At 53.8% G+C, this 26,324-nt stretch overlaps 1 protein-coding gene across 5 annotated transcripts in view; it reads left to right on the top strand.

The window, feature by feature from the left end:
- The window catches only part of NFATC2 (nuclear factor of activated T cells 2), a 156,010-nt gene extending 130,256 nt beyond the window's left edge, over nucleotides 1-25,754 (top strand). For 4 of the 5 annotated variants that reach the window (XM_027977332.2, XM_027977330.2, XM_015099935.3 and 1 more), the window contains exon 10: nucleotides 21,415-25,754. In XM_027977332.2, the coding sequence (XP_027833133.1) occupies nucleotides 21,415-21,470 (56 nt within the window). In that variant the 3' untranslated portion in view covers nucleotides 21,471-25,754. Of the gene's footprint in view, nucleotides 1-14,428; nucleotides 14,517-21,414 lie in introns of all 5 variants that reach the window. The other variant, XM_042230280.2, reaches the window with a different exon arrangement.
- The last annotated feature ends 570 nt before the right edge of the window (nucleotides 25,755-26,324 follow it).

Raw genomic sequence — 26,324 nt, 5'->3', positions numbered from 1 at the left:
CCTGGCAGGCTACTGTCCATGGGCTCACAAAGAGTCAGACACGACTGAAGTGACTTAGCACACACCCACCTTCACCTTTACAGCAGTGTTTATATTTACTGTGAGCAGTGGGGGCATCTTACTCGCTTGGCATCATAAGGCCAGCTTGGAGTTTGGGGCCCTTGAGTGTCCTGCTGGCCCTTGGTGGGGATGCAGTGTGGGGTCCCGTCCCTGTGGGGACGACACGGTGGACTCCGGCAGGCCCCCCAGCCCCTCCTCGATGCCACGCTCTCCGGGCCCCTGACTGCCCCGTGGACTTGACAGAGGCCGAGTCCAGAGAGTGGGCCGGGGCAGGCCTTCAAAAATGTGCTGGCTTCGGGGCCTGCGAGGAAATCCACTGCTCGCCTCCAGCCGGCAGCGCTGCCCAGCGCTGGGCCATCCGGGGGCTGTTGTGACAGCAAAGCCGAGCGCCATGGAAACGATTGTGCAACCGCAGGAGCGGGCCGCCCGCAGGGCCGGGCAGCTGCTCTCCGCCGGGTCGGTGGCGCGGCTTTGACCTGCCCCCCACCGTCCGCGTGGGAGTCTGCAGAGCTCGGCCAGGGCGCCCTTTCTGCAGAGACACCCACAGGCTCGCTCCCCCTTCTCATGCCAAGAGGTGGCCCTGCTGCCTCCGGTGCCCTGATTCTGACTGCCGCCTTCTAGCGCCCCATCCTCGTGGAGGCGCGTCCCCTGGGGACGCCCCGCGGTGGGCATCCGAGCTGGCCCAGGCCTTCCCTCTTTGAGCAGCGCCGTGTTTGCACCCAGGCCTGTCCGGGCCCTCCCTCCCTGCTGGGGCTTCAGGCATTTCTGGGGGCGGAAGACAGAAACCAGCCCTGTGTTTTCCAGGCTTCTGAGAAATTCACGCCTCAGCCCAGAAACCCCTTCTCCCACTCAGCCCCGGCCCCTTTCAGAGAAGAGGATACCCGCCCCTCTGCCCGCCAGTTTCCTGTTCTCCTCTGAGGAGGGGGAAGGGTCTGGGGAAGGACTTCAGCCCTATCCCTGGTGCCACCCCTTTGGGCCCCGGCCCGTCCCCCACCCCAGCCCCTAGCTGTCTGATGTCAGAGTGCAGGCCATGGGGGGCACCAGGCCGTGGGCTCTTGGCGCCTGACCATGGCTGGGACCCCTCTGGGAAGTTTCCTAAATCCAGACTCTAAATCGCAGCCCTGGGGGACTGAGGTACTGGCTGCCTTGAGGGATCTGCTGGACTTTCAGGGGCCCGTCTGTTTGTCTGATGGTAGGGAGGCAGGAAGAAAAGGTGCTCAAATAGGGGTGACTGGTAGGACAAGGGCCCCCACCTGTGGGTGCCCTGAAATCCCATGGGGGCTCATTCAGGCTGATGGATCTCTCAGGGAGAAGGAGGATGGGATGTTTCCACGTAGACACTGGCACCTCCAATTTCTGCGCTGGAAGGTTTGGCATTCTGGCCTCAATTCTTGAAACACAGTCAGTTCTCCAGCTTTTGCTGAGCACCTCCTGCCACTTTGCAGAGAACACATCAGAGGGCACCGACTTGGTGACTTGCGTTGTGGTTTGCAACGCGGCCACACGCAGTGTGTGTGCCTGTGCACACGTCCAAAATCAGGCCTGCAGAGGACAGCCCCAGGTCTGCAGTGAGCCGTGGGAGAACCAGGCTGACCCAGCCAGGGCCTCCCAGACCTCAACGGTTAACTCTGGTCATCTCAGGTCTGAACAAAAAGCTTCTGTCTTTGCCATTAAACCAGCGTTTACTGGCGAGGCGGGAAGGCAGGGCAGAGCGGTCCCAAGCCTGTGCCCTGGACCCCCGCCTACATTTAAGTCCTGGCTCGGCCAGCAGCAGGCCGTCACTCCGAGCAAGGCCCCTCCACTGAGTTCTTTGTTTACTGAACTGCAAAATGGGAAGAATAATAACAGTACCACCTACTCAGGGAGCCTTGTGAATGCTGGCTGGTTAATGCACGTAGCTTCCTTAGGCCGGGACCCGGCACCGAGCAAGCGCTCAGAAGGTGCCAGCTTACAGGAAGACTTCTCGACAGCGGAGGCCGCCAGGTCGGGTGCCGGGTGATTGGGCGGCGGTCCCCGCCCGATGGGGAAGGCATGGTAAATAGGACAGAAACGCGTTTCTGATGGTGAGACGCGCTTTGGAGAGACACAGACATTGTGGGAGGAGACTCCGGACAGGGTCTGGGAGGGCCTCTCAGAGGAGGTGACCTTCTCCTGGGCCTTATGTGCCAGAGCCCCCCCGCCCCGCCGCCTGCTCCCCCACGGGCACGCTGCCGCTGTTCCCCGGGCTGGTTCTTGGGTCGGAGGCACAAGGCAGTCTCGTCTCGTCTTCCTTCTGGGTTCCCCATTCCCCCTTCTCCTCTGCGCGTCTCCCACCTCCTCTCTCCTCCCATCCTTCTCTCTCCCTCTCTCCCTTTCCTTTAAATGCCAGACGGCCTTCATTAAATACACGTGAGATATAAAAAATAATACAAATGAATACTGTGTACCTACCCCAAGTGTAAAGAAAAAGAGCATAATCATTGTCTTTGTACTCTTCTGCCTTCTAAAACATTTCGTATTTGCAAATCTTTCAGTTCTGTTTCTCTACAGGAGGAGTCTTTAAAAAAAAAACTTCTCTCTGATTTTCATTCTCACAGTGAACCTCTTTTTTTGGCTTTTTTTTTAAATTAAAAACTTTTAAAATTGTAGTATCGTTCATTTACAATGTGTTAGCTGCAGGTATACAACAGAGTGATTTAATTGCACACAGATATTCTATTTTATATGTGTGTGTGTGGATACTCAGTCGCATCTAACTCTTCGCAACCTGTGGACTGGAGCCCACCAGGCGCCTTTGTCCATGGGATTCCCCAGGCAGGAACCCTGGGGCAGGTTGCCGTTTCCTACTCGAGGGGATCTTCCCGACCCAGGAACGGAATCCGAGTCTCTTGCACTGGCTGGTGGATCCTCTACCACTCACTGGTCCACCTGGGAAACCCATCTTATATATATAGTATGTTAAAATCTTCACTGTCAGGCTCAATGCTCAGGTTCTCTGCTGCCTCATAAATGCCCTTTCCCCATGGTTTGTCTCAACTGTTGAAATGGCGCCTGTCTGGGTGCCCTTCATCTTCTCCCCTAGCTCTCCTTGCTTTGGAGAAACAGGTGGCCTGCACGTAGCCTGGGTTTTGTCGGCTGCAGCTCCTCGGTGCCGTCGATCACCGTTGCTCCGTCCTGAGCATTTCCTGTAAGTCAGGAGGGAAGCGAGCGCTGGATCAGGTTGGGTTTGACGCTTCAGGCAAGGCTCCCTCCTAAGTCGTGGTGTGTTCCTCCATCAGAGGTGCTTGGGTCCGCTGTCTCTCTTCTGCAGTGGTCATATCATGATGCTCCAAGCCTGGATTGAGCACAGAGGGTTTTTTTTCACTATTTTTTTTGGAAAAAATTTTGAATTGGAGGATACTTTACAATACTGTGTCGGCTTCTGCCAGACAACAGTGTGAATCAGCCGTAAGTACACACGTGCCCCGTCCCTCTTGAATGCCCCCCACGCGCCTCGTCCTAGGTGGTCACACGGCACCGGGTCGAGCTCCTGGAGCACAGAATTTTGAGTGTATTTTTTCTTCCCTACCACCTTAGACTTAATTGCTATCCTCACTCAGTTTTGTGTTTGTCTCTTTGCTTTAAAAAAAAAATAATTTCACCACCTGTTTGAGTCTCTGAGCAGGATGTTGAGCGGCACGGGTCTTGAATGCTTAGGAACTTTACATGAATGCGGTCATGCTGTAACTAGTTTCCTCAGCTTGCTTTTTCCCTCAGCATGACGTTGTCGTTTCTGTAGCTGCTCTTCTTTTCTCTGCCATGTCGTAGTCCACCGTAGAGCTCATCAGTCCACTGTATGGATTGTGGACATTTGGTTGTTCCCGGTGTTTTTTTACCCCTATGCTGGTAGAACAGTGGTTTCCAGAATGTCCTTTCTCTGCACACAGAAGAGTTTCTGTTGGGTTGTACTTACAAGTGGAATTGCTTGGTCACTGGGCGTCCCCTTCTGCCACGTTAGTCAACAGCACCAAAGTGTCTTCGGAAGCGGTTGTACCAGTTTATACTCCCGTCAGCCTCGGAGAAGTCATTCCCTGGCTCCGCATCCTCCCACCGTTTGATGCTGTACGATTACTCGAGTGTTTGCACAACTCCTGTGGGCGAGATGCTGTCTCTCCACGAACAGTAACTTATAACAGTTAACATTTGTCTTTGAAAAGGTTTGCGCTTTCTGAGCATCGTCTGGGATGGTGCTACTGAAAATGTGTCACTGGACCCACAGCATCTGTGTGACTTGGGAGCATGTCAGAAGTGCAAATTCTTGGGCCCCGCCCATCCCAGACCTGCTGAATCAGAAACGCGAGGGCTGGGCCCAGCAGTCAGCACTTTTACCAGCCTGCCAGTGATTGTGAAGCTCCTCGAGCCGGAAGAACCGGTCTAGGAAGTCTCTTTCTCCCCGGATGACAGAGAGTGACGCTTCTAAATTGTCTTCCACTTACATCACGGTCTTACCTTTTACACTTAAGTTTGTAGTCCACCCGAATTCGACTGTCATGTCCAAAACAAAGTAGGGTTCTCATTTCCTTGCTTTCCATGTGGATGAGGGGTGGTCCCAGCTCATCCGTGGAGAAGTCCATCCTTTCCTTACGGGCCTGTAACCCGTCAGTGTTGTAAACAGTGTTTTCAAGTGAGTGCAGGCGCCTTCCTGGTCTCTCAGCTTTGCTCCATAGAGTGTGTCCCCAGAGACAGTTCTTAATCACAGCCACCTTGTAGATATTCTTGATTTGGGGTAGGTTTAGTCACCAGCTGGTCATTCCCTAGTAAGTGTCTTTTGGCTTTTCTGCAGATACGTTAAGAGGGTCAGCTTGTCAGGCTTGACAGAATGGCATTGAATCCTGATGTGAACTTGAGATCATCGAATCCTTCGTTCAACTTGGGGAAAATGGACACTGTACAGGACTGTGTGTTTATGGGCTCCTCCTCAAACCTGCTCAAGGGCATCTGCTAGGAGAGAAGTAGAGTATGCGCCCACCCTCGCAGGGGCTTGCTATCCTTCTGGCCCCTGGCCCTGCCACGTGGGCCGCACTGCACCGCACAAATTCATCCCTGTGGTCCCCACACCCACCTCCTCCCCTAGAAGCTCAGTGGCCGCAGGGGACACGTCCCCAGGGTTGGGATGACGGAGGGCTGTAGCTGGAAAGCTGACCCTCGTATCTCTAAGTGTCTCCAGTTTCCTGAGGCTAGGCTGCTATTAGAAACCTGCCTGCTGCTAAGGTCTTTTCGTGGGCAATTTGTAGCCACATCCCAGCTGGCATGTGAAATGCACTCAGAACAGAGACGCTCACAAATGGAGAAACAGTTTCTCCTCCTTGAAGCTGGACAGAGTGGAAAACAAAGATCCCACAGTTGCGTCTTAAGCCTGTTCGCGGCGTCACTTAACATGCCGACTGTGTGTCGAGCTCGGTACGAGGTGCTCTGGGGGCCGTGGTCCGTGTGGGACTCTGGAGCTGGGACTCCACCGGTCAGATAAGGAGCCCACAGCTCAGAGCCCCTGGATTTTCCCCTAGGACAGCAAAACATGATTTCTTTCTCTTGGCATCCGCTCTGCAGAGACAGGTATTACAGCACCCCATGTTTGACCACGATGGAGTCAACACTGGGTCACCAACACTCAGAAGCCACAGTTTGTCCATTTGTTTGTTCCCTGTCTCACTTGGCCATTCATCCAGCTGCTTATTGTCCACTGCTGGGGATTCTGCAGGGAACACACTGCTCTCCTTGAGCTCGTGGTCTCATGATAACACCAGCTAGAACAAGTGCTGTGTCCAAAGGTGAGGTGGGGCTGAGGGGCACGGAGAGTGGCCGGGGCGCTGCTGTTCCAGAAGGGGGGCGTCCCAGAGGGGACACGAGCAGAGATCCTGCTGAGGGACGCCTGCCGATCTCTAAGGGCAGAGCATCCCTGGAGTGGGAGCAGCAAGTGCAGGGGCCCTGGGGCAGGAGTGTGCTTGGTGCACCTGGAGCGTAGAAGGCGGGCTGGGAGGGGCGCCGAGGACAGTGAGGAAGAGAAGTGCGTTAGCTTCGCTGCTAAAGGGACGGCCTTTTCCGAGGCCAAGTGGGACCCGTGGGCCACAGCAGGGGGTTGGTGCTGGCTGGTGAGAGTTCATCCAAATGGGATTCTTATGGAAGGCCACCGGGTGTCCAGCTGTGGAGAGTTGCAGCCAGGCAGCCCCTCACCTCTGTCACCTTCTGGGATCGCCCGGATCTCCCCGTCGGACGGGCCCCTGCCTGGGAGGCTAAGATGGAGAAAGGATGCCTCCTGTGCCACCAGAGCCAGAGCGATGCCACGGGCGGGCACAGGCTCTCTCAGGTCTGGACACACAGGCTGCTGGTGGGTTTCTAGGGAGCGGGCTTCAGCTTCCCTCTTCTGCTGGAGATTATTGCCAACAGAAGCCAGCGGGGACGGCTCTAGTCACACCTGGGAAGCTGCCGTCTCTCTCTGTTTCGGCTGCGCGGGTTCTTCACTGTGGCGTGTGGGCGTCTCCTGTGGAGTGTGGGCTCTAGAGCGCGTGGGCTCAGTAGTTGCGATACGATGGCTTAGCAGCCCCACGGCACGTCGGATCTTAGCTCCTCAAACCAGAGGTCGAACTTGCGTCCTCTGCCTTGGAAGGCAGATTCTTAACCACTGGACCACCAGGCAAGTCCTGCGTGTCTCGCTGAGCCCCAGGCCTTGGCTGTGCGTTAAGTCTTAGGGATATCCAGCACCATCTCACCTTTTAGGTTTGTACCCCAGGCTTGGCCTTGTGGCCCCAAAGGGGCCAAGTCACTCTTTGCTTATTAAATCTCATCCCCTAGATTAACTACAGTTAATGCTATGTTAGTGCACTCTCTGTTTTCCTTGAATACTCGATGGGTGACTTCTACTGTGTAACCCTGATCAAAGTTGGGGTCTCCCAAGGACCAGTCTCTGCTCCGAGGTGCATTCAAAGAAGCAAGTTCTGACTGCCAGATGATAATCACAAAAGAATTCCCATCTCCGGTAGCTTGAGGCACACTGGCGTAGGTTTAAATTCTGACTCTGTGATTTAGCATCTGTATAAGTTGTGTATGACCCTTAATCTCTCTGTGCCTCAGTTTCATCACCTGTGAAATGGGGACAGTTAATACCTAATCTGTAGGACTACCAGAGCAGACTGAGGGCATCTCCCCGGTCTATTTAATTATAATTAAATAATTACACATGGAGTGTGATAGAAAGTGTGATATAAAATTTAAAAATAATGGTAATTACTATTCTGCTGCATAAAATTATTACTTTACTCCCCTGTGTTGAAAGGCAAATCCTTAACCACTGGACCACCGCAGAAGTCCTGCCATCTCTCGCTTCTGAAGGCTTCATCTGCAGCTAACAGAACAGCTGACCTTCACCCTTCCTATTAACTGGGGTTTCAGGCCAGCCTCTGGAGGCCATCAAAAACCAGGATTAACTGGGCAAATTCTGGTTAAATCTAAAACAGTCAGGAGTTTGTCTCTCATTCATTGACTCAGCTGTCTCTCCAAGAACATTTACTGAGCACCTGCTGTGTGCCAGGCTCTGTCCTTGGTGCTGGGGTTACGGCAGTGAGTGAGAGACGAGGTTCCTGCTCTCATGGAGTGATGACAACCCAGCGAGGGGCTGATGCTACCATGTCCTGAGCTTCAAGATACAGGGTCCTTCTGCCTGAGCCATGCTGGCCCTCCCCGCCAGTCAGGAGCCATCACCGTGGTAACCATGTGCGAGGGAAAGGCGGGCTTCGCTCTGGCCCAGCTAGTGCTACGCTTCTGTGAGCACTGGCACATGTCCCCGGAGGCTGGCTCAGCTCAGGGCACCTTCCCCCCCAGTGCTTGGCACCTTCTTGGCTGCCAGCCACCGACCTGCCCTCCACCCACTTAGCACCTCGGCTTCTTACTCGAAACCGGAGCCTCAGAAGCGCCGTGTTTACTCATCCTGAGAGCTGAGGACAGTTTGGGACGAGGTGGAGCACTTTTCTCGTAGGCTCCGCGGTCTTGCTGGTGAGACGCTGGGGCTGCTGAGGGGCTTGGCTTCCGGGGCCTCTGGCTTGCAGAAAGTTGGTGACTCAGAGGCTGCTGTGCGTGCTGCTGGCCCAGTGCAGCCGGCGCACTGTGGAGGCTGGCCTGGGTGGGGGCAGGAGGGCCCTCTCGGCAGGATGTGAAAATGCATTTCTGGGGGCCTGGCTGACCTCAGACCCACCCACGCTGCAAACTCAGAAGCAGCTTCCAAGGTGAAAGTGCTTTGGTGAGAGAAGGTGGCCTGGTCACCCATCAATTCAATCTGTTAACCAAATGTTTTGTGTGAGGTAGACTAGTACACACTAACCATGTTAATTGGAATGGAGGCCAACATGGGGTTTTCTGTCACCTTGCATTGTTCCGACTGTCTTTCTAAGAGACACTCATTTCACAGATGAAAAACTGAGGTCCACGAAGTGAAGCAATTGGCTCCCATTTCATCGGTGAATGTGTGTCGGGGGGTGCTTGCAACACACTGGATGCTGTCTACAGCACCTGTGTCAACTCATTGATTCCCTCTAAAACTGGTAAAACTCCCTCTCAGATTAAGAACCAGCATCGCCCACTTTCTGCAGGGCAGGTGCAGAGTGGGTCAAGGCTTGCCTCATCCGCGGCAGGGCCGAGCCGGCCGGACTTGGGCCCCGGCAGCCTGGCTCCCCGCTGGTGCTTCCCTGTGGCTCTGCCCTGGGTGTAGGTCCCTCCCCACAGCACTCAGCCCCTGCACCCGGCAGCCGTGCCACCACCCTGAACACGTACGACCCCGCCAGACACAGAAAGGCCACACCGGAGAGGTCAGGGTGGGAGGGAAAGGGGGCTGTTGGCCAGAGGAACCGGGCCTCAGTCGAGGCTGGCTGTGTCCAGAGAGGCCGGGTGCGCAGCAGGGAGAGGCGGCTTCGCTGGGGTGTGTGTGGCGCTGGGGAGCATGCCGGGGCCCCACAGCGCCTGCTTCTTGCTCACACCCGTGAGCTCACTTGCCCCAACCGTGACCCTGGGTGCCAAGCTGGCGGACGCCTGCCCGGGGTGGGGCACATGCAGAGAGATCAGAGAGTGGTGGTCTTGGGCAGAGCAGCTGTCATAGCAGAATTCCAGAGACTGGAGAGGCCCACCTCCAAACACCATCGCACTGGGGGTCCGGGCTTCCACATGGCACGCTGCGGGACACAGTTGGGTCCCTAGCACAAACTGTGCTGTCCGAGCAAGGTGAAGGTTTGATCGAGGGGCCTGAGTCAGGAGTTGGGGTTCTGTTCACGTGTCCTGGGAGAGTTAAGGTATCTGAGGGACACCTAGGGTGTTGTCACACACATAGTCCTCGCTGTGCACTCCAAGGGCTCTGTGAGGTGCGAGCCGTCCATGCCAGGCCTGGACCTGTGACTCTCACAGGGAAAAGTTTAGGGTCTGGTACCTGCTTGGTCCAGGCAGCCAGTGGCTTCTTGGCCTGCACAGGGTGGCCGGGGAGCCCAGGCCCCAGGTGTACCTCGTGGTCACCCAGCTCCTTGGCCCTGCCCATCCTCCTCCTCCTCCTCGGGCGGGCCACGGGCGGGCTGTCCAAGGGGCTCCACGGTGTGGGCTCGCCAGGTGCATTCGGAGACAGCATTCGCTGGACGGACAGTGAGGTCCGTCAGTTCTTACACCAAACTGGGCTGAGGGCCTCGAGAGGGAGACAGATGTGGCTGAAAACTTTCGGGGGCCAATTTCAGGACCAAATGCCTAAGCCTGATGGAGCATGAAGTGGCCAGGATGCCTCCTTGGGGGCGGTGGGCTTAGGTCGGGCTCTGGAAACACATGGACAAATGTAAGGGTGTCCTTCTTGCTGGGGGGGAGTAGGGGGTGGGCTGTGGGTCAGCGGGTCGTGGTACATGGCAGGACAGAACAATCTGCAAGGTGAACTGATGGAAGGATAAGGTGGAGATGAGACTAGGTGATTCAGCAAATAGCCAGTGAATCCTTTCAAAGCAGCAGGAGCTATGCTGGTTTTTGAAGGAAAGGTGGTGCGAGGCAGGCCTGCAGATTTGGACTTTTTCTCAGAGGCCTCACGGGACTTCCGTGCGCTTGTGTGACACGAGGAACGGGGCTCAGGATGGAGCGGTGTCTTCTCGCCCCGCGCTTCCCTGCTCACCCACCTGGCTTGTCTGACCCGCCTCAGTCCCCTCTCCCGCACAGGCAAGGCTAAGGAGACACAGACATCCTCACAGAAATGCTTGGTTAATGCCTCTAACCTCCAAAGACAAAGCTGGCTTCCCAGACAATTAGGTATTTATTTTATCATCTCATTTGTGGTTGCAGGCTGAGCTGTGGGTTTGGATCACTCTCTCCCGAATCTCAACTGGACGGAGTGACAAGTGCTTCTCTTTCGTTTTGTTTTAAAGGCAACGGCCCACTGTGCAATGCTTGCTTTGTGGCTGATGCCGCTCGGCAGAGCTCTGGGGCCAAGGCCAGGATGAAGTGGCAGGGGACGAGGAGGCAAGCGTGTTGTTCAGAATGCTTTCCTGCCTGTGGTTGCTACCTTAGAAGCCGTGCGGTTGCTTGATAGGAGAGGTACCTCTTTAGCTACGTGTAATCGGAAGAAATTCTGCTGAATTGGAGGAAAGGACGGGGCAGAAGAACTCAGCTCAGCTCAGGTCTCAGTTGATACAGTTGGTTGGTGCCTTCCTGGTAGGGCAGTGTAGCTTAGAGAGAGGCTGAGTTTCTCTAGCTTAGAGAAAGTTTCTCCCTAGATGGTAAGTTGATGTGTAATCATGGAAAAAGCGGGGGATGGAGAAGATGGTATCACATTCTGTACTGGTTGGGAGGGACCCTGGAGTTTCCATTATAAAAGTGTTAAACTGAACATTCCCAAGACTAGTCTGCCTCGAGAGCCCCATGGACAGAAGAGCCTGGCAGGCCACAGTCCGTGGGGTCGCAGACTCGGACACGACTCAACGACTTCACCACCACCACGACCAGTCCGGGCTTCCCTGGCAGCTCAGTGAGAGGGAATCTGCCCACCAGTGCGGGAGACCCGGCTTCAATCCCTGGGCTGGAAAGAGCCCTGGAGAAGGAAGTAGCAGCCCACTCCAGTATTCTTGCCTGGGAAATTCCCTGGACAGAGGAGCCTGGAGGGCTACAGCCCCTGGGGTCACAGAGAGTTGGAAACGACTTAAGTGACTCAGCCCCCACCAAGAGCAGCCTGCCTCCTCTGACGCAGACTTCCCACTGAACGCCATCCCCTTCAGATGTGTGCTGTGGTCTCAGGAGGCTGGAAGCTTGTAGAACTTGCCAGGTGACAGACTGAGTTTGTCTCTTATCTGCTGACACCCTGCGCTTTCGTCTTGATTCTCTGTGAAAATCAATGAACCATTCCTAATCCGTATCCTAAATCCACGAGACTAGCAGGGCAATTTACTGATTTATGCTGAGGACTGGAAAAGTGCCCATCATCACTCTATTGGCCCTCAGCGGTAGCCTCATAGAAGACTGCAAAAGAGGGGCAGCAATTCTGGGACCAGGCGGCCTCTTTCCCTGCCTTTGGGCGGTTTCCTGGTGTCGCTGAGGGAGCGCGTTGTAACTCTAAACGCTGCCTTCTCTCTCCGTGTCCACATTACTAACAGCTGACCAATGGCGTGGACTTCGTCTTTAGCCACATAGGGAAACAGAGCTGTGTTCTTGGTTCCTGGGGAGCACGGAACGGGCTGACCTGCCTCCCTCCACAGCTTCTTCTCGTCCTTCCGTCTTTCTTCTTTACGGTCTGTACGGCTGAGCTCATGAGCATCTGCCTGTGACTAAGGCAGCTGCGTCTCCCAGCAGGGTCTCCAAGGAGGTGTCCTGATCCCCGCTGTGTGGGAAACAGAGGCTCAGGCCGAGGTTGTCAGACTTCACATCGCGCTGCCTGAGTGCTTTCATGTCAAGTCCTGCTGCTGCAAAACTGCATTCTCACCCGTCCCCAGGGCAGCTCGATGATCTCACGCGTGTGAGGAGTCCTGATCTGGGGCTAGCACTCGCGGAGCCAGGGCAGTTCCTGGAGGGCCCGCTCCGTCCTTCTCTGCCTCAGGAACGTGGCCGGAGAAGTGGTCATCAGAGCCCCCGTCCCCAGAGATAACTGAGGAGGAAGGAAGGGGCCTGGGCAACCTCCTGCAGAGTGGGAGGGCTGTGGTCAAGGTCTCGGCTGAACTGAGACAGGCCCTGCCTCTGGCTCCTGGTGCCTGCCTTCCACCAAGCAGCAGACGATCAAAAGGTGAAAATTCATAACTGAACAGGAAGTTGCACCTCAAAAGTCTGCAACCAAACCGATCAGTGTGATGTTTTATGAACTCTCTGAACTCTTGACAGGGGGACGGGTGTGGAGCTGGGGCAGCCCTGGGCTCCTGGGGGACCTGCTGCTGCTGCAGGGGTTTCACCTTGATTCAAAAGTGGGGCTCCAAGGGTGTGACCTTGGACGTGTACACGGTGCCCGCCCCAACTCAGTGCAACTTGAACGGTTGCCGTTGCTCAGTCGCGCCCAGCTCTTGTGACCCCACGGACTATAGTTCACCAGGCCCCTCCGTCCACAGGATTTCACGGGCAGGGATACTGAAGTGGGTTGTCGTTTCCTTCCCCAGGAATCTTCCCGATCCGGGGATCAAACCCGTGTCTCCTGCATTGGCAGGTGGACGCTTTCCTGCTGGGCCACCAGGGAGGCCCGCTTGAACTGGTGGATAAAGTGCAAGCATCTTGGCCATGTTAGCACCTTGGAGCCATTTTTTTCCAGGAGCAGCCACCAAGGCCATATGTTGTGCCTTAAGTGCCAAGAGGACCAGCTGGGTTGAGGGGAGGACCAGGAACCCTGAACAGAAGCAGAGACGGGGGAGGGCCAGTGCTGGGGCCAGACAAGAGGTGGGAGAGGCTTAGTTTCTGGGCAGACTTTGAGGGCAGACCCAGGAGCATCTCTATCTGGAGAGGATGTGGGCTGTGACCAAGATTGACCTGAACGACCGGAAGGAGGGCGGGCACGTTTCCTACCATGGAAGGAGAGGAGCGGGGTGCCGGGGGCGATGGCGGTGACGGTCAGGGGACGGGTTTTGACTGTGAAGTTTTGAATGCCTCGAGGGCAGTTTAATGTCCAAGTCTGACGTTCAGGGGTGAGGTCTGGGCTGAAAAGAGTCCTTTGGTCATTTTAAGGCCCTGAGTGGTGAACGGTCAGACAGCCGTCTGCCTTGGATTTGGAACCAGCCAGTGTGTAGTAGCAGAGACAGGAGAGAGGGTGAGGGAGCCACCTGTGGGCTTTTCCGCTTCAGGAGAGGACCTGAAATGCATGGTCCCAACTGTGTTCACGGCCACTACGGAGGAGGAGAGGGGGGATGAGCAGCAGCCTGTGCCTAACCCAGCCAGTCCCAATCAGACCAGCCCTGACCAGAGCCCAGCACACGGGACTGCCTGGAACTGCAGACGCGACTTCACTGTTGCGTGTCCTCTGCCTTGCAGATGAGCATGCAGGGCGCTCGTGCCTTTTTGAGAGACTATCCTGGTTTACCTAAGGATGTAAATAAGGCTGCATCTAGGGAAAGGCGAGGTCATTCCCTGCAAGAAACTAATCCCAGAAAATACTTCTGAATCAAGCACTCAAAACGCACTCTGGTCTTCTAATTCGGCCACTTTAAAGAGGGATTGAGAAAACCAGTACTTTGAAAGCTGTCGGCATGCTACAGCTACAGAGCGGGGCTATTTTAAATGGAAGCGAGAATGGGATATAACTGAAAGCCTGTGAAATACAAAGCTCCCATCTCCTTGCTGAGCACCTTCAGTTGGGCAGGGACTATAAAAATAGTAACTTGTCAACCAGAGAAAAACAGGAAGAAAGTGTACAGGGGTGAGAATTTGCATGCCCACTGAGGTTGTCTCTCTCTTGCGGAGGAAGCAGGGGTCAAATGTAGCGTAGACAGAAAAGCCTGCAGGAGGTGGTTACATTTTGAGTAGCTGCGTCATCAGATTCTGATTTTCTGGTCTGCCAGTGTTATCTCTTTAGCTGGCCATGATTTGAAATTGCACGGCATACTGGCAATACAGTCATTTTGTCTCACTTTACAGAAAAAAAAAAAAAAAAACTACCGTTATCTTTGCTGATGAACTTTGATTTCAGAGATCCCTGTTTCTTTGTACCACGTTCCTCATCTCAGTGATATTACCCTGGTTTGGGGTGAATTCTGGCTCAGATGTTAAGACCATACAGAATTGGGGGCTTAAACTATGGCCAGAGGGTTGAATTCTATTCTGGGTTCTGAGAGGCCCTGGGTCAACAGCTACTCATTAAATGGATAATATTAGCATGAGTTGGAAGTGTAATAGAGGTGATTTTTTTTTTCTTCTCAAAAATGGTTTTGCACATCTTTTTCAGAGCTGATAGACACACACCTTAGCTGGATACAAAACATATTATGAAACAGAATGACTGTGATCTTTGATCCGAGAAATCAAAGTTAAAGGTAATTGATATCTTCTGCCTTTTCTTTTGTTTTCCAGCTGTGTGTTTCCTTACCTTGATTTTTTTTTTTTAATTAAAGGAAAACTACCACCTGAAGGCCCTCTCATTTTCCAACATTTCCTACTCTTGAGGGCTAGACCCCACCACCCCCAGGGAGCATACCTGAGATTCTCGAAGGCTGGAGCCAGCGGCTGGGTGGGGCATAGGGGGTGGCTACGAGGCGTGGGGTGCTTGCATGCTCTCCCAGGGGGGAGGCAGCAGAGCTGGGTCCCAGCCTCTGGAAGCTCTGCTCCTGCCCTGAGTCAGCTCCCTGGCGGTTTTGTACCCCGTGTGTGGTGTTTGCAGTGAGGGAACGTGTTCTCCATCAGTCATGGGGCGTTCTGCACTGGGGAACGAGAGGGGGGGCAGGCAGATCAGAAACCTCTGGAGGTGCCCAGTACTTGAGTTGTCTCCAGTCCGGTCGTCAACTCAAAGCTCCACCTCCCCCGAGGGGCCTTCTTCGGTGCTTTGGAAGGGGTTAACCCACCACTCGACTTCTGAATGGGAAACCAGGCTCTGGACCTAGGCTAGAGCTGTGTGTGGTTTTCCCACTGAGCTCAGGAGATCCCCCCTCCACCGCCAACCCTGGAATCTGGGCCTGTGCAGAGCCCAGGTGACCGCACCGGAGCAGGAGGCTCTGGGGGTAGAGCCCACCTGGGCCTTTACCTTGCCCTTTACCTTCCTGCGCCTCAGCTGCCACTGCTGTTATTCACTCGCCTGCAGGTGGTTAGAATCAGGGAGGGCGCACCGTACCCAGCAGATGGTGAGGGCTCGCCAGAGGCCAGCCAGTGCCAGTATTTCTGGCTTATGTGCCTCTTGATGTTCTACTGGGCTGTGACTTTTTAAAGACATTATTGACAGGAGACGCATTTCAGCCACAGGCATTAGTTTCTGCAGAAACCCCCTGGTCATTGATGTGTTAATCGTCCATTTGTCAGTGAAAGCGGGTTCCCTCCATCACAGGCCAGACCCAGAGGCCTCAGCAGCAGCACACGTCCCACGCTGAAAACCCAATAAAAGTAACTATCCAGTGTCACCTCCATCAGCACACACGGTGGAGCTGACATCCCAAACCCTGTTTCCCAGAGAAGGACGCCCGCCGAGACGTACCAAAACTTCCCAGCAGCAGCATGAACCTTAGCAGGGGGAGGGTTTCCCAGCACATTCCCCACCAGTGACTCTCAAACACCATCGACAGTGCAAAGGCACCATTAACGTCAGTGGCCCTTGACTGGACACCCAGCGGGAACTAAGAGTCCCACCCGTGAAGTCTGCGTCCGGGGGCCAGGATGACAAAAATGCAGCTAAGGATCAGTGCTCAGACTCAGGCAGCTGTCAAAGAGCCTCCTGAACGCGCTTCTTCCCTCCCTGATCTTAGAACTTGGCAATGCTTGTGACCTCGCAGGGGCCCGGGAACGCTGGCAGGCTGCCTCTGCTCTGCATGGCCTCAGAGGGGACTTACCATCACGTAACTCTTCAGACCCCACCCACAGCTTTGGGCTACAGGCCTCATCAAGGGGCTTTTTGTCCTTTCCACTGAGCCTCTGAAGCCTGGGCCTTCTAGAAAGCTCTTCCCCAGCTCTCAGTGCCTCCAGAGCCCGTGGGGATGGCTGGGAGGGGAGAAAGGCTGTGGAGGCACTTAGCAAGTGAAAAGCTTGTGAAACCCCAGTCACAGGGGAAGCAATGTCCCCCGCTGGCAACGGCCCCCTTTCCGCTGGCTCGTGGGGCAGTCGGACCTGGTGCTCAGGACACAGCAGGCCAGCTCTGGAGCTCATGCCTGGCCTTCAGAGTGGCTTTCCCTGAGCGCAGCTGGGGCAAGAGGGGGACACATCCGGAGAATGCAGCACGGGCCTTCTGGTTCGGCCGCCCTGGGGTCCAGCCACCTCGCTGGCGCCGCTCGGGCCCCGGCGGGAAAAGAGCAGCCCGCGCAGGAGCAGGCCCGCAGGGGTCTGGCCGCCCCGTCAGCGCACCCTGCTCCGGGAGCGAAACGCACAGACTCGGCGTCCAGCCTCGAGCGCGCGGCCTCCCTGCTCCAGGAGCCACTCTCTGGCTGCCCCGGGCTCTCGAGGGCCCGCACACGGTCTGACCAGATTTGGGAAAACATGCCTGAGGTTTGGGAGAGAAACAGGATGAGGCCCGTCCCCTCCTTCCCGGTGCTTCTTTCTCAGGGGATTAAGTTCCAAAGTCAGCAGTTAAAGGGAAGAAAGCCTAGAATAGTCAAAATTCCCTGGAAAGTTTTAAGTGGCACCTCTGGTCTATCTGTGTGGGTTTCTGTGTGCAACCCTGAGTGGCCATTCTCTGGAGAACCTCCGAGCTCGGTTCGGAGAAGGAAGCCGGCATGCAGAGGTCCCGGCCCGCAAGTGAACCGGAAAATTCCTGAGGCAGAGTGGGGTGCTAGCAGAAATTAGCTTCAAGAAATTGAACACTAATCAACCCAGAGTTGTTTGATGAACAGTCCTAGTAAAAGGCATTGATTCCCCGGACTGGTACCCCGGAAAAGTAGGGAAAGAAAACACACTCTGCTTTCCTTTTCTTCTTTACCGTTGGTGTGTTTACTAAAGCTGGGGAACTCTCTCTCAGGTCAAATGCGGCCCCCAGCCTGTTTCGTTAAACAAAGTTTTATTGGCACACAGCCATGCCCATTTGCTCACATATTATGTGGCTGCTTTCATTTTTTTTTTTTTTTAAGCAGAGCTGAGATACTGAGTAAGGGGCTATAATAAAGCTGAAAATATTTTTATCCGGCCCTTTATAGAAAAAGTTTTTTAACCCCTGCTATATTCTTTTTATGTCTGTAGCTATTAGGATTGTTATTGATTTGTAGTATCTCTTTATATATAAATGACCTTTGTCATGTAACCTGAAAACATTACATATTTCTTTTATGGTGTTTTAAAGAAAAATGTATAATTTTTATATACTTCCATCTGTCTGTCTTTTCTTTCTGGTTTCAGCCCTGGGTGTCCCGTTTAGAAGTCACCCTGAGGTTGTAGCCGTGTGCGACATCCGTGTTTTCATCACGGCCCCTCTCTATAAGGGTAATGAAAGGTCAGCGGTGTCTGTGGCAGACTGAACGCTGCTGGCCTCAATTCTGTTCCAAGAAAGTGATTCTCAGTGACCACCTTAACCACTCAGCACACACGCCTCTGCTCATTCACCTAGCAGAGGTTGCCCTGGTCTTTCCTGACTCATACAAATGATGCTAAGGGTTCCAGGGCCCTAGAAGAAAGGTGATGGCCAGCAAGCTTCACAGCAGTCTCTTTACCCATAAGGTGAAGCCATATAATGAATGTACAGGTTAATAAAATGGGCTGTGGGTTCAAATCCTGATCCCTCCCCCTTCATCTGCTATGCCAGGTGACTGCCTGTCTTTCTCCATCTACAAAATGAGGATGACTGTATTGCTAGGTGTGGTCTGAGAAGTAACTGAGGGCTTGGTACAGTGCCTGGCACACAGCTCTGAAAAAAAGTGAACAGCTTCTATTCTTTAACAGAGAAGAAGCTCCAGGCAAGCAACCTACCAACAACCCATCTGTCATCTGGATAAGAGAAAAACCAGGTGGCCCAGGCTGGTGGTGTAGGGTCCTCATGGTGGGCTAAGATGCGTGCTGCCGTGCACGGTTCAGCGAGCAGACAGGTGACTGGGAGGAGGGGCAGAGAGCCTGGAGGACTCAGTGTTTGCTTCCGGAGGGAGTCAGGACCCCAGGGAAGGAACATAAGGTGGCTTCCAGGCAAAGGTAATACTCAGGAAGAGGGGCAGGAGGGAAGTCAGGATATGGACAGGGAGAGGAGCCATTTGGAGAACTGCTCGTGGCCGGATTTGGGAGGAGGTGGCATGCAATGGGTGCCCAGGACGCTCGCATGCTGATGGGAGTGACCTGGAAGACTGGGCTTCCACACTCAGACCTCAGAGTCCGACCTGGAGCCAAATCCCAGTGTGGACAGAGTGTCCTGAGGCTACTGAGCCTCTTGCTAAGCTCTGCTTTCTCATTAATATGTTACTGAGTGCTTCCCACGTACCAAGGCATCTTCACGAGCCCGGGTGCTGTGAGGGAACAAGAAAACTGAAGAACTAGGATCGGGAACTGCTGGGAACTGGTACATGGAGGAGACTGAGCTCCATGGGCGGGGGGTGTCTCTGCTGCTTGTCCCCAGGGCCAGGGCCAAGCAGAGCCTTAGTGAAGTGAGGGAGAAAAGCAGAAGAGGCGAGGAGACCCGCAGCCGGGCAGAGGCGGGAGGCACACACCCGGCCTGGAGAGCACGCAGAGCACAAGCCCGTGGCTGGCTGCAGGGGTTCGGGAGGGCGACAGGAGGCAGGTCACAGTGGGGACTAGACCAGGGGAAACAGGGGCCCAGGGCAGGGCTCTGGGGTAAAGGGGACCTTTAGCACGTGGTAGGGGCTTCCCTGGGGGCTCAGTGGTAAAGAATCCGCCTGTAATGCAGCAGACGTGGGTTCGATCCCTGAGTCTGGAAGATCCCCTGGAGAAGGGAATGGCAAACCACCCCAGTATTCTTGCCTGGGAAATCCCATGGAGGGAGGAGCCTGGTGGGCTGCAGTCCATGGGGTCACAAAGAGTCGGGCATGACTTGGCGACTAAACAGTGACAGCAAAGCATGCAGTGGGCTGGACTGAGGAAGGGAGGCTGAGATGGGACAGAGAAGAGGCGGCAGGGCCGCGGGGGGCGGACACATGATGTCAGCTGCCTGCTGACATCATGAGATCCATCCAGAGTCAGCTCAGGGCAGCGGCGCCTCTCCCCTCCCACCCCAGGGCTCGAGGTCGCAGAGGTGGGGCCTCTCAAGTCGGGGTGAGGTGGTCCTGTTGAGACCCCCTCTTCGAGGAACGTGGAGCCCACACTTTATCCAGAGCCCCTGAGGCCACAGCCGTGGGCACCACCCACCTCCGCTTCTGCGCGAGAAGTTCTCGGCCACGGCAGGGGCGGAGCCCTGAGGTTTCCGAAAGGTTCCTCTCCCCAGAGGGCCGCCGTGGGCGCGCGGGGCCTGGGGCCCAGCGCCCGCGGGCTGAGAGCCGGGGTGGGCCCTGTCCACCGGGCCGGGGGCTTGGCCGCCCCGCAGACCCGAGGAGGGAAACGACCCTTCTGGTGAGCGCGGCGCTGCCAGCGGTTCTGCCCAGCGGTTATTTTTAGAAAACTGAGGCGGTGGAGAGTTTCCATTGAGGATTGACTCCTCTTGGCTTCCTAGGTTGAGAAAACAGGAAGCCCTTCAGAATCCGGGCTTTGAAAAGCTTTCGCGTGAAGCCGCACCGAGCCCCACCTCCGCCCCTGGCACCGCGCGTTCGCTCCTGCCCCGCGGCCCCCGCCCAGGACCCCCAGCCCCTCACGCTTCCCAGAGGCCGGGGAGGGGGTGGGTGGGGGGGGTTCTTCAGCCCGCTCCTGGGAGTCAGCTGGTACACAGTCAGTGCCCGGTTAGAGCTGGTTAGCTGAACTCACGGAGCCATCCTCTTGAGTTCCTATCAGTGGGTCCGTTCCTGCTCTCGAGAACCAGTTGTCACTCTGTACACGGTCACTTTCTCATAGGACATCTGCACATACCACCCTGCACACCAGCATCTGCTGTACGCTGAGGACTGGGGTAATTTTGTGTTATCTCATTTAAGCGCCTCAACAACTGTAGACAGAAGGGCATGTCTTTATACAACGCGCAGAGGGGGAAGCGGAGGCACAGAGCAGCTCCATCACCACGGCCAGGCTCACCCAGTGGGGGGGGGGGGGCGGGGGGAGTGGCCGGGTGGGTGTCCAGCCCCAGCCACCTGGCTCTGGACCCTGAACCCTCGACCTCTCCCTGAACCTGCTCTCAGCGCACATCTGAAGAACAGGGAGGGTGCCGATTCTTTTCTGCCATGAAGCAGAGCCCACTGATGCAGAGCACTGGGTTTCCTGTCCAGCACGAAGCATGGGGCAGGCACTGCCCGTCACAGCTACAGCTGCACGGTGCTGGGCACCTGGCCTCACGTGCGGCTCCTGCGTGCACCTCAGAACCCAGCATCCTCACCATCTTGAAGTGTCCACACAATAAGGAGTCTCACTCTGCAGACTCTGCAGAAAACAGGCACGGAGAGGTGAGGTCACACAGCCCATTTAGTGCGGGAGCTGAGAGTTAAACCCCGCTCATCCAGCAACAGAGCAGAGTGCCTCAGAGGAGCGGTGAGAAGGGGAGAGGAGGGCTAGTTCCTTGACGCTAGTGGGTGGCGTCGCCTTCTTGGTTCCCTGCTGATTCCCCAAAGTCTCCTGGGGCAGGGGGTAATGGAACTTTCCAGGGCCCCTGGAGGATGCTGCTACTTGAGAAGGCTCATAGTGTGACCTGGGAGGAGGGGTGAGGGGTGGAATGCCTGCTCGTGCTGGGAGAGATGGAGGCTTCCTTTGCACTGAGGCCTAGTCTTCGTGGCGGCTCCGCCCTCTCTCCTTTTAAAGGCCCCTCTTGAGAGCTGTAGGTTTTGTGGGTCAAGTTGTGTTTTGGTCACAGAGTGGGTGTCTTCTGGATGTCCTAGTAACAGACAGAGTTTGGTATAAGTAGAGCACCTCAGTGCATCCAATAAAAAGAAGTGTGTGTTCCGTAAATCGTGCCCGTGGCCCAGCTCCCATTTCTGCCACCACAATTTTTAAAAGTTACCATTTGGGCAATTTTCACTAACAAACCCATACCACAAAATAGCATCATTTCAGGGGATGGGGGGTGTCACAATGTGGGAAGGCATTTCTTATGTTAAAAGCTGTCGAATGTATTATCGCAAAGCACGAAAACCTGTTTTAAAAAACAGCCCACTTGAATTAGGTTCTAGAAAGCTGACCACATTTGTGTTTTTTCTGCCATCTCACTTGCCCCTTCTCTTTCTTTTGTAGTCAATGAAATTATCAGGAAGGAGTTTTCAGGACCTCCTGCCCGAAATCAAACGTAGAAGTCATTAGCATGAATGACACCGTCCACGTCGCTGACCCCGGAGCCTCCCAGGCCTCCTAGCCTTCCGCCCTAGCATCAACCCTGCCTCGGGGCTGCGGGCAGGGCCAAGTACCCGCTGAAAGCTAACCTTCATTCCCCAGCTCGCCTCCTCTCTCTCTCTGCATCCCGGGTCTTGCTCTGAATCCCAAAGAGCATCTCCGTTGACTTTGACCGTGTCCCATCCAAGCCTTAAGTGCCTGCTGACCCCAGATACATTCTGATCAAGACCACCCGCTGGAACAGAAGATGGTGGCGTGGCAACTGAACCCCAGCCCTCGCCTTCACTTTCTCGGGTCACCAATATGACTCTTGTACCTTTTGAAGGAAAGGAGGTTCTCCAACAGAGCCACCAAAGAAACGTGACCTAGCTGACAGGCTGGAGAGAAACAGAGAAGCCGGCCCATGTTCGCCTAGTGGTCGCATGGGCCTCACTGTGGATGGGCCACAGCTCAAGCTTGGTTTTTAGATTTTCTGCTTCTGAAGCAAAAAGAAACAAACCTGATCTGGCTTATACAAGTTCACCTGTTAAAACTTCTTGGCCTTAAGTTATGACGTGTCTGCTTCCCCCCCACCTCCTCTGCTTTCAAAAAGCTGGCTGGAGGGGGGCCCTTCTCGGCCAGCTGCCTTTCCCCCCTGCACGGGACTGCTGGGAGTCACCCCAGCTGCAGGGTGAGCACCGTCCACTGCGGCCGGACAAGCTTCACAACTCTCTGCTCTTCCCACTTTTCTCCAACAGCCCAAGTGCTTTTCCGTAATGTAGTTAAGAAGAATCTTAAGCATGTGCATTGAATTTTGGGACGGAATGGCAGAAGGGCTGAAGCAATCCCCTCCCACCACCCCAAAGAACCACCATGCAGGTATCTTTGTTAAGTGTGGTCGCTGGCAGGTCCAAGTGTTTCAGTGGGTGGGTTCCTCCAGGAAGAAGGCTCAGGATTTGGCCCCAAAGTTCGCTGGTTACCTTTGCCTGGACCCATTGAAACCCACCCCCTCCCCCAAAGACCCATCTACATTAGCTGCTTCATCCAACACAAAAGTGACCTAAATAGAAGCAAACCCACCCCCTGCACAGCCCTCAATTTGGATGCACTCGGCTCTGACCACTCAGAAGGGGTGCGCAGTTTATCCGCCCCCCAACCCCCGCCCTGTTTATCTCTGGGAGTGCACCCGCCAGTGTCTGTCTCCGCAGGGCAATTTTTGCAAACAAAACCCTCCAAGTTCCTGGCAGGTGAATTTTTAATCACACAGATGTCTGTTTACACTAATTGCAGTGACCCCAGGACAAGCCAGGGATTCTTTCTTAGATGTTAATTGCTTCTCCCCAATCTGCCTGGAGTGTGAGTATTCCTATATTCCTAGCAGTCTTCGGAAGGCTTTGCTCAGGCCTTCTCCCTTAGAGCTGATAATCTCTCTGAGACGAGTGGCAGTTAAGGGTTCCCCGTGGGTTTTCTAAGTTCTGGCTTGGTTGTCAAGTCTCCCCAGAGAGAGAGCACCTTTCGACAGCTGGACCAGAACTCAGGGCCTGGTGACCCGGGCCTGCTGTGTGCGGGGCTCCAAAGAAAGAACAGAGTGCCTTTGCAGCCACCTGTCTGCACCCTTTCCGTCAGGACCTAGCATTTCTTTTCCCCCAAGGAGGGGGACTTTTCCACCCACCCCAAGCAGAGTTTAGCAAAATTCTTTTCAACAGAGTGTCAGTCAGAAGCTGACCAACATTGCAGGATGCAAGCTTTCTGGGATGCAAAATTCTTCCTCATTGATAAAGAGTTCCTTATCTAAGCAGCTTTACCCAAAGAACTCTCCAGCAGTGCTGACTTCACGGGGAAGGGGTGAACAATCTATTCTCACTTGACCTGGCTGGGAGCCTTTTTTTTTTTTTTTTTTTTTTGCACATGAGGGAATTTGGCCTTTCCTCGGTTATCTGAATGTTTTACCCAAGTGCCTTCCTGCTATTGTAGCAAAGTCGCTCAGCTGCCTTGTGCATGGGGTGGAAAAGGACTAATGCGCTTTCCACCACTATTCTAACCACGTTAGTGCAAAGGGCCTCCTAGTAGCTCAGATTTCTGTACGTATAGATGCATGTGCTTCTGTCTGTAAGACACAAACTCTTTTCTTCTAAGACATCCTAGCTGGGTATTATAGGAAGCACTTTCATAAGCAGCTATACCAAATAACAAAGGAAAGAGAAACAAAAGCATTAGATTCGAGACATAAACAGGCAAGAGAACGTAATAGGACGTGACAGCAATTAAGAAAGTTTTGTCAGTGACAGAGGCCGGGGGAAGTTTGGCCAAGTAAACTGTTCATGAGATATTTTCAGTATGGGAAGAGGCAATCGGGCCTCAAAGAGAGAGAAAAAGGATGTCTGAACTGTCAAGATGGGTGTGTTGCACGTGTGTTAGAAGGATCTGTTAGGCGGAGGTTTGCACTTGCTACATCCAAGGTCGTGTAAATAGATAACCCTTCCAACAGCAATCTGCCCTGTTGCTGAATGTAGTATATTTCCAAAGTTTCGAGTCTTCCTGTATTGTACAAAAAACCTGCTGCTTGATAATATATAATGGCAACCCCAAATTAATGAGTATGGTATTAAATTTTATTTTCTTATCTGTATTTTTATGCTTTGTATCTGTCCTCAAAATATCACATCCTTGTTGGAATAGAAAATATTTATAAGTGGTTAAAATCTTTTTCAAATGTCTCTTTTTACATATCTGTTGAGGATTTTTTTTTTTTCTTTGAGAGAGAGGATGTATTCTTGAAGATGTGTTACTCATTCCAGGAGAACAAAACAAGCCCAGCTCAGAGCCCATCTCCTGTCTCCTGGAAGCCCCGTCCAGGGGCAGGGGAGGGATGGCTGCATGGGAGGCAGCGGCACCTGTGTGCTGCCTGCGGACGCTGCCAGCTTCGGCTCTGAGCCGCCTTCTTGTCACTGAGAACTGGGAAGTGTCTCGGGCCCCAGTAGGTGGTTCTGAGGTGACAGAACCGCCTGTGTTGTAATGGGGAGTCTAAAAAGACTCACGTCCACAGAACAGAAGCACAGGCTGCGGCTTACCGAGCCGACTCAATCCTGGCAGACAGACACGCCACCCAAGGGACGCCCAGAGTTCTCCAGCAGAGACACCACCCTGACCAATCGAGGCGACTCCTTCTAAGAACGGACATGCACGGACTCGGCCTTTCTTGTTTACATCCAGTGGTCAAGCCATCCCTCTCAGGAAGCCAGCCTTGGCCAGTGTGGGAGCTGTCCTGTGCAGACAGATCGGAAGCCCATGTGTTCTCATTTGTCACTCTGGACTAAAGGGAGGCTTGAGTTTGTTTATTTTCATGTCAAATGTCAAACCCTTTCCAAGTGCTTTTTATTTTGTTCAGAATTGAAAGAATGTCAGGGTCTGGTTAACAACTGTTTGCTTTACGTTTACAAGAGGCATGGGGTTGTGACATTTTTGACAAGCTGGGGTAAACCTTCCTGAACTCAGTCTTGGAGGCCAGCCCCTTAGGGGGTACCCAACACATCTTGGGTCTTGGGCGATAAATCTCATGGAGCCAAACCAGCCAATGCAAGTGGTTTTCCTGCATTCCAACTGATTGCCTAAGAAAAAGAAGCATCACATGAAACTGGTCCCAAACATCAGTTTCTCTCAGTTTTCATGAGTGTCTTGAGTTATAGCCAACACCACTGTCTTAACTGTTTGAATACAAACTCTCCTGGTGGCTGGTGAGCTAGCTGTGCTCCCTAAGCCAGCTCCCCTCTCAAAAATACAAGCTGGGGAGTTGAGTGCTGGAAGAAAGGATTTAAACCCTGCCTGTAAGTGGCTGCTGGCCAATTAGAATAAACTCCGCCTACCTAGTTGGGCTTCAGATGCAAATAATGCGATCAGCAGGTGCTCTCAGCACACTGACTGACCTGAACTGATGGAGGCTGCGGCTGGGACAAGCTGAGCACCTTGACACACGTCTTGTCAAAGAGCCTCACTCCCTGCTGTTGCCTCTAGTGCCCTCAGAGGGAGATGATGTTGAGAACGTCCTTGTTAACTCTCCAACAAATAAAAAGTCTCTCCTGGGGTGGTGCTGGAAGGTTTAAAAAAAGATTTTGAAAATCTTGACTGTTAAAAGGAGTTTGAATACATCACATTCCCGTGCAAAACGTTTTTAATCTTCAGTTTAATGTAGTTTATTTTTGCTATATGTAAAGTATTTTTATACGGCTTGTATCATGATAGTTTAGCAATAAAACTGTTGAAAGCAATGGCTCCTTGGGTATATCTCTTCTTTAGAGATGCTGCTTAAATACCCCTTTCCATTTTGAGTTCATCTAACAGCAGGGACTATTTTTTTGTGTGTGCATGAACCATGCGTGGCTCTTCTGCTCGTCTCAGCCCTATGAGATCGGCACTTGCCCATTTTACTTCTAACCTCTGATATTTATTATCACTTAAATATTTATTAGGCTTTGTCAGGTCCTAGTAGCCATATGCAGGATTTTCGCTGCACCAGGCAAGATCTTCTGTTGCGGGTCGTGGGCTCAGCAGTTGCAGTGCATGGCACGAGGGATCTTAGTTCCCTGACCAGGAATTGAACCCAAGTCCCCTGCATTGCAGGGCACTTTCTTAACCACTAGTGGTAGTTGGTTTAGTCACTAAGTCGTGTCCAACTCTTACAACCCCATGGACTGGGCATCTACCAGCCTCCTCTGTCCATGAGATTTTCCAGACAAGAATACTGGAGTGGGTAGCCTTTCCCTTCTCCAGGGGATCTTCCTGATCCAGGAATCGAACCAGGGTCTCCTGCACTGCAGGCGGCTTCTTTACCAACTGAG

Source organism: Ovis aries, chromosome 13 (assembly GCF_016772045.2).
Source record: "Ovis aries strain OAR_USU_Benz2616 breed Rambouillet chromosome 13, ARS-UI_Ramb_v3.0, whole genome shotgun sequence".
NCBI lineage: Eukaryota > Metazoa > Chordata > Mammalia > Artiodactyla > Bovidae > Ovis > Ovis aries.
Note: the sequence above shows the minus strand (reverse complement) of the source record. Positions and strands in the feature narration are given on the sequence as shown.